General features: G+C 33.2%; 2 protein-coding genes across 2 annotated transcripts; both read right to left on the reverse strand.

Annotated features, from left to right (window-relative positions):
- Positions 1 to 512: 512 nt before the first annotated feature.
- On the reverse strand, positions 513 to 1,400 carry LOC114740220 (ATP-dependent DNA helicase PIF1-like). Its single transcript, XM_028928372.1, has one exon. It carries the CDS (start codon positions 1,398 to 1,400, stop codon positions 513 to 515), a length of 888 nt encoding a protein of 295 aa, XP_028784205.1.
- Positions 1,401 to 1,589: 189 nt separating this feature from the next.
- LOC114740311 (uncharacterized) lies at positions 1,590 to 8,104 on the reverse strand. Its single transcript, XM_028928468.1, has 6 exons — positions 7,924 to 8,104; positions 7,363 to 7,810; positions 6,319 to 7,250; positions 6,021 to 6,178; positions 2,317 to 3,136; positions 1,590 to 2,179 (listed from the first exon to the last, which is right to left on the reverse strand). Exons 1-6 carry the CDS (start codon positions 8,102 to 8,104, stop codon positions 1,590 to 1,592), a joined length of 3,129 nt encoding a protein of 1,042 aa, XP_028784301.1.
- Between the last annotated feature and the right edge of the window lie 4,619 nt (positions 8,105 to 12,723).

The following is a 12,723-nucleotide window of genomic DNA, read 5'->3' on the forward strand; positions in this document are numbered from 1 at the left end:
ATTTCCTTTAAATGATAAAAAAGAAAGAAACAAACCATTGTAAATGTAGAGATTAGTCACCCAACACTCCATTATAAATAATATAATAATTAGCCCTAGTCGTATCAGACAATTGTATAGGCCAACAACATACTTTATATGAAATTATTACTTATACTGGAAGTACAAACATATGATATAGAATGAAATGTGTGTTCCCATGAAATTTGAACAAATATTTAGGCAGCATATTAAATAAAAATATGAAGTGAAAATACCCCATTCAAATGATATCTAAATTTTCATTGTTAATGTCATCATATTAATACAAAAAACAAAGTAATAGCAAAAGAACAGCATGGATATGAATCTGAAGATATTATCACTTTTAAAGTTTCAATTTACCTGCCAGCTCAAAGGGAGAAAGTCATAATCACTACACATTCACAAAATATTGCATATATGAAATGGTTACCTACTACATATATGTTTGTATATGCACAAGCATGGATCAATACTGACCTAGGTGTCTCTCAATTCAAAAGGTTAGAGAAGACTTTCTTATAAACAACATTTGAAGTTTTATTGTTGGGAGTGCCTTTGTCATCAAGGAGCAATATTTTTAAACCTTCCCGTCGCCGCACTCGTGAGATAGCAACGTATAACTGACCGTGTGTAAAGACAGGACGAGGTAGAAATAATCCTACATTGAGAAGACTTTGACCTTGACTCTTGTTTATAGTCATTACAAAAGATAGCATTACAGGAAACTGTCTTCTACATAGAGTGAAAGGCAAAGACGTCTCAGATGGTGTGATGGTTAAGCGTGGAATCAAGACATGCATGCCAGTATTGCTTCCTGTGATAATCTCAGCTCCTATTACATGTTTCTCCAAACATGTGACAATTAACCTAGTCCCATTACAAAGACCTATGGATTTATCAATATTTCGCATCAACATTATAGGAGCACCGACTTTAAGGCTTAGCTTGTGATTTGGCAATCTAGACATTGTGATTGTATTTAAGAATTCAACCGAGTGTATTTCTGCAATGGAACTGTTGGCACCATCTGATTTGCAGACACTGTCAGCACTAAGATAATTGACTTCCTCACCTGGTAGCTTTGCAAGCATATAACTATTCAATTCATAAACAACAGATAATGTAACTGTTAGGATAGCACGATCCCTGAAGTAAGACCCATCGCCTAGGCAGTCAACCAAACTTGGATATGTACTGTCAATAATGCAATCCATAGGATTCCCTAATGGAAACAATAACAAATCTCTAGGTATGGTAATAACATCTTCTGTGTCAGGTTCAATGTCAACATTGCCATCTCCAACAGAAATAATCCATTCTGAAAACTTTGTTACTGCATCTACATCATCTGTGTAATGACCTTTGGTTAGTCTCATGTTTTTAGTCAGTGTGAAGACAATGGATTCATTCCACAAGTATGAAGCATTAATAGTAGCAAAGACAATGTCTTCACGCCCACCTCGTGGTATGACAGGAAGTATTTGCCTAAAGTCTCCTCCAAGCACCACAGTTTTTCCGCCAAATGGTTTTCCTATAGCATTAGGATCATTTCTTCTAATGATGTCTCATAATGTTCTATCCAATGCTTCAAAACAATGCCTGTTTGCCATTGGTGCTTCATCCCATATTATTAAGGAGGCTTGAATTAAAAGCTCTGCTAGTGGTGTTCCCTGTTTAATGTTGCAAACTGAATCTTCGGTGATGGCAAGAGGGATTGCAAATTGTGAGTGAGCTATTTTACCGTTAGGTAATAGAAGTGATGCAATGCCACTCGATGCAACAGTAAGAACAATCCTCCCTTCAGATCTTAATGATGCACATAATGTTTGCCATAAATATGTTTTCCCAGTTCCTCCATATCCATAAACAAAATACAGCCCTCCCCGCACATTATGAACAGTGTCAATTATTGTATTGTAGATTGTACTCTGCTCTTCTGTTAAGTTTCGAAGAAAGACATGTAATTGCTCCTTAAGGACATTACGATCAAAATCTAACTCAGCCAGCACCAATTTATTGACCGCTGATACATTTAATGATTGAGCTGGATAAGGCATTATTGGATAATCTTGAAGACTTCTCCCATTAAGTTGTAGCAAATCTTCAATTTTATGTAAAGCATGGTCTTGCAATTCAGCATCACTAAGAGAAAGTCCTGTTTGATCATAGAATGACATCTAAATTGTAATGGTTGTTGAAATAACAATTAATTAACAAAACAATATAAAATAACAATGAGATGTGAGAGAATAATTTTTTAAAAAAAGAGTGTAAATATGGGGGGACGCATACCAGGATGGCCTGTCAACTGTTGTTGGGTATAAAGTATGTCCTCTGCCATTAATTTCCATGATTGCTGCCACACAATTTCAGGGCGTGATATACAGTTACATAGTAACAATGTGCAAAATAGGCGACGAAGGTAATTTGGAGTGGCCCACTGATTTGCCTCCTGAATAGCATCAACGTACTCTTTGTCATCCTCTAGTAACCCTAGGGCATAGCAAGCATCCCTAAATGTAGGATGGAGGACATCATCAACAGTTCTCAATTCCTCAAAAGATCTTGGCCCTTTAACAGTTGCTAACAACATACGAAGATAAAAGGCTTCTCCAGTGCCAGGGGGAACATAGAATATTCTTCCAATAGAGAATCCTGTTTTTCTAAAGTCCCAATAATGACCAGGTTTTTTGAACACAAATTTGGTTGGGAATTCAGAGTATGTTAAAGCACGTGCTTCATCATATTTTTCATTTGCCTTCATCCAAGCTTGGAACATTGTTGGTTTGCCTTCATTATGGTTAACCACATCATCAAGGTTAGCTTCATCTGCATAAATAATTGTTTGTTGATTTGGTAGGTGGAAGGAAAGTCTTTCAACTGATGGAGTTCTATAGTTTATATCAAAGCCAAAAATCCTCCAAACAGCTTCACATGGAGACAAATACCGAACATCATAGTACATTTTAATTTCATCATGAACAACTTCCCTCTCACCTGATGAAGACTCATCGTAAAAGGCTATGGTAGCTCGATCATGACCCTTACTCACATATTTGAACAAATACTTAATTGATTCCCCATGTTTACATCTCTCAACATTTAAATGAGCCTGATATTTTAACAGCAATGTAGGGTTGTAAGGAATCACACTCCTATTGTCTAATGGAACTCCATTTTTCAAAATATATTGACCATTGTTCAGTCTTTTATAATGGGGATACCCATCTTCATGAATGATCGTTCTGGAGTTAAAAGGCTTTGGATAGTATGTAACATCCAAAAAAATATATATATTTAGATTTTAGTTTATTAAAATGAGATTAATTAATTATCATTGAAGCTAATCTTAATTACGGGTAGACTACTAATTAATAAATAACAGTTAAATAATAATTAATATATATTTTAAATATATATAGTAATAGTGGGTGGCACGCGGCCACCCGCTGTTTGTTTTGGGGGAGGGGAGTTAATCCCCGGTGGGCCGTGACCCACCTTTAAAAAAAAAAAACACAATACACTAAAGGTTTGAATAAGGGGTCACATGACCCCATAATTGAATCATTTTTCCCTTCTTCCTCCTCCGTCCAGTGCCTTTCGTTCCTCTCCGTCTTCGCTGTTCTTCTGGTTCGCTGAAACAGTAAGAGGTAGTTTGAGTGTGTGAGAAAGGAAGGACTCTACTTGGGTACATATAAGATATTTAGGTAAGCTATTTTTATCCTACTATTTTTATTTAGCTTTTTCTTTTTATTTATGTAAGTTTATGGCAGAAAATAAGATGTGTTAAGGCTTGATAGATTTTTAATGATTTGAGGCTTCTAACTTATTTTGATGATATTAATGGAGCCTATGGGGTTAGAATAGAAGCCTTATGACTTAGATTTTTAGTTGATGGTTGATTTGAGGCAATGTGAGTTAGGGATTGGTTGGGAAATTGTGATTTGTGTTAATGATGATATTAATTTCGAAATTTATCTCTTAGTTGAGTTCATTTGAGGTTATATTGAGGATCCAATATTTAAACTTTGAGGATTGTTGTTGAAATAGTAATGTTGATGTTTCTTGGAGAGACTTTAATTAGTGGAAGTTGGGTGTTTGGAGGAAATTGAGGAAAATATTATAAGTTATTGATTCTAATGAATGGAAAATGATTAATGGAAGAACGGAATAGGATTTTAATAATGATTGAAGGCATAGTTGACATATGGTTATTTTCCTAAGAGTTAAGGTAAGCACTTTTTGGAGGTTTTTAGATGATTCGAATGGATTATTCTTATTAATAATGTGAATGAGAGAAATAGAGTTGGGAAGTACTAGAAATTGTCACTTGGAAAAAAAAATAGATGAATTATTATTTTTCCTAAAGATAATTTTTTTTAGGGTAAGCCAATTATGGGGATTTAGTTAATAAACTATTCTAATGCTATATTAATTAGTCTTTTTATATTAATAGATGTTTATCAATTTATTATTGTAGAGTAAGCTTGGTTTGGGCTCTTAGGTCTTGAATCCCCCTACTCTTAGTTCTTGTGTCAAGAACTTGAGGTAACCACTTTCTAATTTACCTTGTATGCTTGTTGATGTGATTATAAGCATGTGTTGATATTACAAATGTTATCAAGATGTGTTATGGTGGTTTTTGTATGAAAAGTAATCTATATATCTAAATCAAGATTTATGTTTTGATAAATTTATTAGTTAAGTGGGCATGAATTATTTCATCTTATGAATATCTTGTTGATGTTGAACAAATTTGATTATTGAATCTGAGAATACTTTATGGATATGAAATTGTGTGGAATTGGATGGTTGGATTGGGCTGTGTTGGTTGTGCTGAAATGTAGTTGTGGGAGGTCTGATTAATTATACCACGTGGTATAGCCGCCACTTGGCGCCCAGTGGTTGGCATTAACATTCTTAGGGCCCTCGGTATCACCCTTCCTTTGGCCGGGTTAAGGGTTAGCCCAAGGGACATGACACCTTTCCATATTCCAAGGAAAGAGAACCCATGGTCCGATATGAGCTCTGTAACTTTTGGCCGAGTTACACCTCATTATTGGAGAGCTTGGTGCAGTCTTGTAAAAGAGACGAATCCTATTATGTGTGTATAGCCCATGGGTTCTGTCAGAGGTTACAAGGAGGTTATAAGGATGGTTGATGAAGTTCTATGCATGCAAGTTACTCTTTGAATTATTATATATTGTTTTCTGTAAAGATGTTTAACTTATATGTTATTTGAAGTTGTACTTTGCCCGCTTAACTATCTTGTAATCACTCCCTGGATACTTGTTGAATTAGAATTGTGGTTACTGGGTCAATTTGACTCACCCCGTGGTTATTTAACATTTTTCAGGCGAGGGTTCAGGTGTTGGTCCCAAGGGGAAGGTGTTCGAGGCTTGAGTTTTCCTTTCCACTCTGTATAGCCTTTATTTTGATATACATGATTTGACTGATGTATATTGCCAAACTTTAGGGCCTTTTTGTTATACTTAACATGCGTTTAATGTTCCGCTGCATTCTAGACTTGAGTTATCGGGCAGAGCCCTTTTTGGATATAGGTGACTGTTATTTTGATTACGATTGTTATGGCCAGTGGTAGCAGTTATTTTGGTGGACCGAAAATGCTACAGTCCATTCATGATTGGTCTTAGTTATTTTTGAGATTTTAGAGATTCATGATGGGATTTGTTATACACATGACAAATCAAGTATTAATTACTTCTTGTTACATTAATTATCTTTACTACTTTAGATTAGTGGCTACTACATTGTTATGAATGTATATTGTTAATGACTATGGTAAATTTCTATTTGATTTATTTTGTCTTTCCTAACACAGTTAACCTTTCGAAGTAATTATTGTTTTGAAAATGTTTAGTTACCATGAATCACGAAGGGGTTGTTTCATAGTATTTGGAACACTTGCCATTAACCATGCATGGAGATTTTGGGTTAGCTAAACCACATGGTCCATGCATCATGTAGTTACTAACAGCTTCAAACAATTCTGGCTGTTCATTTTTATCCAGTATTTCAGCACTAATGACTCGATCAATTTCTTGAGGAGAATCAAGATGGGATTGGTTTGCTAGAAACAAAATGATGTGAGCATGGGGAAGGCCTTTCTTTTGAAATTCAATTGTATACAATGCTGTAAAAAATTTAGCAACATATGAGAAAGATGAACAACTGTAATATAATTTTGAACCACCTGACCATTACTCATTTGTGAAAAACAATAATGTAAAGAAGATTATAAGATATGGTTAATTTAATAATATGCAAACTGACCTGCTTTAATAGGACCAAAAATATCACCCTTCTTCAAATCTTGCATGAGATGCTCCAATTTCATCTTGAAAACTCTTGTTAGAAAATCTGGACGGTCTTCAAGTCGTAAATCTTCTTCTTCTAAAGCTCTTGTTATTTCTGGCCATTTTGGGTTGCAGGTAAATGTGATAAACAGTTGAGGATAACCAGCCCAATTGCAAATTGCTATTGCATCTTGATAATTATTCATGATGTAACGTGCTCCTCCAGTAAATGATGAAGGAAGGATGATCCTTTTTCCCCTTGCAGCTGCATCAGTCTCACCCAACAACAAAGCATCTGTTAACCCTTTATACATTTCTGCTCGTAGTTGTTGTTGATTATTCCTTATGAAGGTTAGCCTATATGATTCTATCATTGTGTATGCATCAACAACAAATTGTTGGAAAAGTTTCCCACCATGCAATATTGAAGAATATTCAGTATTCCTGTCCTGTATCATATAAGCAAAATACTCACGCATAGAAACATAGGTAATCTTGGCTACTGGTGCCTCTCCTCTTACCACATGAGGTATTTTTTCATCATACCCCCCTTCACCATATGGAAATAACAATGGATACTGTAGAGGCAGAAAGTCAGGATGATTTTCATGTATCCTATGTAATAATCCTGTCTTGTATTGAACGATGATATCTCGACCGTATTCAATGGATCCAATATCTCCTACAATTAAAGCAGCTATCTCATTTTCAGAGGTTGGCATATCATATTGGCGGACATTTCTCCCACGCCTATGCATAAGTCTAATTTTGATAGTTTGTCCCTCATGAGCATGAATATAATCATGAGCCCGACGGAATACTTTCACTAACTTATTGTGCTCATCTAGCATATTCTGTAGCATCTGTACAAGAGAAATATCTACTGACGATGATGTGCTACTATCTCCACTGAAAAGCAAATAGTGATAATTAGGAAAAAGGAACAAATGATTTAACATGTCTGTAATAAGGACAAACAATAAGCAAGTAATATAAGTTGATCAAATCTCACTATTTGTACCTTGTTGCAGAAATTCTGTTGGCAACTTCATTGGATGTATCATATATGTACAACTGAGCAAATTTTGGAGTAGCTCCATCTGTAGGGAGTATGCTACCAATCAAATGCATATTTTGACCACTCAGCTTATACACATAAGGTGCACGTCCATCATTAACATTTCTATCTATTTTTCCACCCATAGATGTAAAAGCAAACATCATATTATATGTCCTAACATACATACGAAAATGATTGCTTTGTGGGTGATGTCCAGCTAATAAGTTGAACAATTGAACTGGTGGATCTTGAAAAGTAGGAAGCGGTACTTTGCCTTGAAGGCAACACATGCCAAATCTTGGTGGATTCTCATTTCGGTATTTTCTAAGTCGTTCATCATACCACATCTTTGCACCACAATCAGGACAAATGTAAATGCGGTCACCAAGATCTTCATAAGTTGGTAACTCTATAGGTAGTAGTAATGCATTGTCATATAAATTACATAGGAAAAATTCTACACCTAAAATATTTAATTTAGGTAAATTGAAAAAAATGACATATATTTGGTGTATATAGTACCTTGATTGTTACCAGCTGAGCCTCCAAATGGCACAGTTTTTTGGCATGTATTTTCTTTATATGAATGTTGATGGAGGTGGGAACTTTTCCTACGACGGATATGAAGCCGTTCTAATCTTGATGCAGCGGGATTAATGTTGTCTATTGACCATGTGTGGGGAGTACCAGAAAGATTTGCCATTGATATTATGATTGAGTTGGGCAAAAGCAGACAAAGAAGTAGTAGATGTGAGAAAGTTACACACTACTGAAATATATGATTGATATATATGGCAACAGGGATCGCAAATTATGAGTGAGCTGTTTACCGTTAGGTAATAGAAGTGATGCAACGCCATATATAAACAAAAGTGAATAACTCAATAACATTTATAATATACACTACCGAAATACTATTACTTGTGAAATTATCCACTTCAATATAGGAGGCAATGGGAAATGAACTATTATTGGAATTCAATCATCAATATCACAGCTAAGATAATCTACGTTCAAAATGCAAATATTCGATATAAGTATTTTACAATTAAACGCTTACATTCATGTTGAATAGGTGAACGCTAAAGTTAAATTTGATTCGTGTAATCATCAAATGAATTATTATAAGTTTTCATATGCCATCCCTTTGGAAACTTGATATTTTGTCATACATATTCTAAATAAATTGAAATTAAAATTTGCACAGTTTGAAATAATTAAATAATGTGTGTTGAATTGAATTTTATTTAAAAATAAAATAATGTGGTGTAGTATAAATAATAGAAATTCATGTTATCTTAACAAAATAAAACAATCTAACCAACTATGATTTTTTTAATGAAAAGATGCTAGACACAACTGTTTGGCCAGAAGGTGCGGATAACCCAAAAAAAAAATCCAATATTATTAGTCTTATAACTAATACTACTTCCAATAACTCACAATCAAAATAAATAATATTACGTGTCATTATTTCTTGTTGGGAATAAGGCCTATATAAATTGTAATATACTTAATATACCCATTTAACTAATTTGATTAGATTAAGGAATTAGGTAAGTTATTAATTATAAGCAAAGTGACACATTTTTAAAACACCATAATCATCTTAATCTCTACTTGACTATGATTGAGAGAATATCTATAGGGGTAATTTATAAAATTGATAAATGAGAAATGGGTCTTATATTTAGGACCAAATCAAGAATTAGGTCCTATATTAAGGACAGGATATATTATCAAGATATTGGCTTTACATAATAGTTCTCAAGCTAGAAAAACAAAGTGAATAACTCAATAACATTTGTAACATATGAGAGTGAGGCAACATTTAATCATGGAGAACTTTATCTAATACAATAGTTATCATCAGCATAATGCGCACATTAAAGTATTAATAAACAATTCAGTTTCAAACACGTACGGTTAGTGATTGTGGTCATTGCAGCTCGAGAAGGAATGATTCTTGCTTTCTTGAGACGTGGAGATTCCAGGCATGTATTTGAATTTTCTGTAAAAACTTTGTATTAGATTATATAGGAATGGAAGTTTATAATGAATGTATAGTAGTGTTACCCTTGTCCAATTTATATGCGTCATTGTTAAAGTCAGAACGTCTCTCTCTTTTCCTTCTGAGTATATGAAGTCGACGAGCCCGCGCTAAAGCACAAGAATCTCCTAACAAAGTTAAGTATACATGATTAGAAGGTGGAAAAAGCATCAAACGTTATTAACTAAACTAAGGATCACGTGTAATATATTGTATATAACAGTGACACCTTAATTATTTGAGAAAATTAGGACTACATATGTATATAAAAAATAAAATGCGTGAATTCTCAAGAAAACTTAAGGTAGCCAAATGGGTGTAAAGGTATTCACAAATGCTGCCTGGTGAAGGTTGTAACAGTATGAAATCAATAGTAAAGTACTACAGCAAATACATTAAATAGGCTGAAAAAAGCATACTACCAAATTGAAACCAAATGAACTAATAAATGCACCTTCATTTAAGTTAATTCCATGGAGGGTCCCAGCAGGAATTCTTTTTTGCTTGTTGGAACTACTGAGGATATTGGGGTCATCATGGACAGCATCAAAATTATGCATATTGTTTCCGTGTAATGACAATAAAATAGCTTAGAAGGAATCGAAGAGGATTCAGGGCTCCTCAAACTGTCAACAATGTTGGAATGATGTAGATTATGAGAATCACAACCATGCACAGAAAAATAAAATTGGAAGTTTCCAAGAAGCAAAATAGTATATGTCCTCTAGAAAATCATGGGAGAGACCGGTGATATCATGTACACACCCACAAAGCGTAAATACCAGGACATGCATGATGTAAAATTGACAGTTAATTAAATACAATTTAAAAACATTTATATCTGTTTATTTTTGGCGGAAAAAATTTTGCTAATGGCAGGAAAAAGTAATCTGTATATTGTTTGTTACGATGATAATCATATGCATGCCTTGCCGAATTCGAATTTGGAAAAAAATCATGAATTGTCATATATAAATGTTAAAGCATTGAAATCTTCCTAATTATTTATCACTAATATCCATCATGTTCCATGGAAAATTATACAAAACCACCAGTTGAAATTTATATTGAGCAAAAGGATTTTTTAATAAAATGTAATTACTTGAAAGGATCAAATACTTAAAACATAAATTGAAAAGAAACTACCTCAAGCCAAATATCCTAACCTTCCTCATATCTTCATAATTTTTTTTTAAAAAATGAGAAAAATAAAGGTAAATCCACCCATTATACAACGATGATATTATATATTTTTAGCACTCTTTTTATGAAGATTTGTATCCGCCATATCTATGTACAATACATCACTTAATTATTAATATAAGTAGGAATTGATTTATACCATTGTTTCGTTACTTTTTGTCTTACTTATAGTACTTTATATTTCATATCACTAGCACATTACCCATGCGGTATGAATTAGTACTTCTCATATACTATAAAATGTTTAATCATTCTCGTATAGTATAAAATGTTCAATCACTATATAATGATTATTTAAAATTCATATATATGATTTTGTCACGAACAAAATATAGATGGTTTTGTCACGGACAAACACAATTGGTATATATGCTTAGGATATAAAATTATAAAAAGTCTCTTTGTAAGTAAGATTGAAGGTTTTTTTTTTAATTTTATTTTACGCTTCTATCATCTAAGATCATTTTTTTTCAAAACATTCAGAGCATCATTCCTCATAAGTGTTATACATACTCTTATAATATGTTTTGGTAAAATAATAACCGATCTTTGGTGGTCCATAATCAAGGAGCTCTCTCTTCTTGAACCCTGCAACTTTAACAGCTATCATGCATATATAATTTTGATGCAAAAAAAAAATCATAAAGTAACTACTGCTTAGGCATAACCACGAGTTTTATAAAGAATAAGTAAATAAGAAACAAAATATAGTCTTATAAAAGAGAAGCAACTAACTATAGAACATGCTGCATTTAATAGGAATAGTCAATTTATACCATTGCAACCCATCACAAAAGGTTCAGTGAAATATACATGTAGGGGATCTTGTATGTGCGTGAGAGCATGGGAATTTAGATTAGGGTAGTAAGAGCTATAAGCACTTCAAATTAAACTCTCGGAAGCAAAAACATATGGACCACGGCAGAGAAGTTGGATGAATCAAATCATGAAATAAATGAATGCAGCAAATGAATCACTTTGAAGGGATGGCTGACCTCTATTGTCACCAACAAATGAATCCCACAAGTAGATGAAGGAAGAAAAAGAAATAGAAATCTTGGAAATTAAACTCCCTCTTTTCCAGGCCATCCAAAAAAAATCATGGAGATGATGATCCGCTCAGGAGCACTGTGGAGAAGAAAAATATCCAAATAAGAACAACAAACACAATGAGATGATGAGAGAGAGAGAGAGCAGAGAAGAGTAGACATAATGACAATGGAACCTGTAGGCTTTGGCTCACAGGACTAAGTTTGAGCATTTGATAAAAATTGTTGGGAAGAAGCGGCTTCACAGAAGGCCATTTGAATCATTCAACAAATTCCCCGTTTTGTAACTTCTCATATATGATTTAAAATTCAAATTTAAAAATTTAAAAAAAAATCATGACTTTCTGATAGAGTTCCGAGTTGTGGCTTTAACGGAAAAAAATGAAAAAAATTTAAGAATAACATGGGGATGTGGAGAAAGTGGGCAAAAGGTGATGGAAGTTACTTCACATTGCACTAAACTTTTATTTTTAAAAGCTATGTAAACCTCTATTAAAATATAAAACTAAATTGTACAAATTCTTTTAAAATGGATTAAAATTCCGTAATTCATCTACTTTTTATCCATATATAAATCTTCTTTAAGTAAAATAATTATTTATAAAATAATGCTAACTTTTACTAAAAATATATAACTTTTATTATATACGATCGTTCAAAACAATTTATTTTTTTATATAGATAAAAAAACTTTATTTTTCTCATGACTCAACAATGTTTATATATTCTTCAACGGGTTTTTAAATATGCATTAGCTTTAACAATAAAATGGAGGATAGAACAGTGGAGAAAATGTAGGAGATATGGATATGGATAATAATGTATATCTATATTTAAATGTTTGATTGTTTCACGTAATTATAATTTTTATTATCCTGCCCAATCTCCCTCCTGATTCTTTTCTCTAATTTTTCCCATGATCCTGATATTCTAATTTAAGTTAAATTGATAAATTTATTATCTTATAAAAAAGAGCAGCTTGTAATTGGTTGAAAAAAAATAGCATTTTATTAACCTGCA

This window comes from Neltuma alba, unplaced genomic scaffold (genome assembly GCF_004799145.2).
Source record: "Neltuma alba isolate B1F8T4 unplaced genomic scaffold, ASM479914v2 tig00000105_pilon, whole genome shotgun sequence".
Taxonomy (NCBI): domain Eukaryota; kingdom Viridiplantae; phylum Streptophyta; class Magnoliopsida; order Fabales; family Fabaceae; genus Neltuma; species Neltuma alba.

Coding starts and splice junctions, on each gene's coding strand:
- LOC114740311 (XM_028928468.1), bottom strand. CDS start 8,104: ATGGCAAATCTTTCTGGTACTCCCCACACATGGTCAATAGACAACATT. Junction 6,179..6,318: donor TTTTGGTCCTATTAAAGCAG/GTCAGTTTGCAT, acceptor AATTTTTTACAG/CATTGTATACAATTGAATTT. Junction 3,137..6,020: donor AGCCAGAATTGTTTGAAGCT/GTTAGTAACTAC, acceptor TTAAAATATCAG/GCTCATTTAAATGTTGAGAG.
- LOC114740220 (XM_028928372.1), bottom strand. CDS start 1,400: ATGAGACTAACCAAAGGTCATTACACAGATGATGTAGATGCAGTAACA.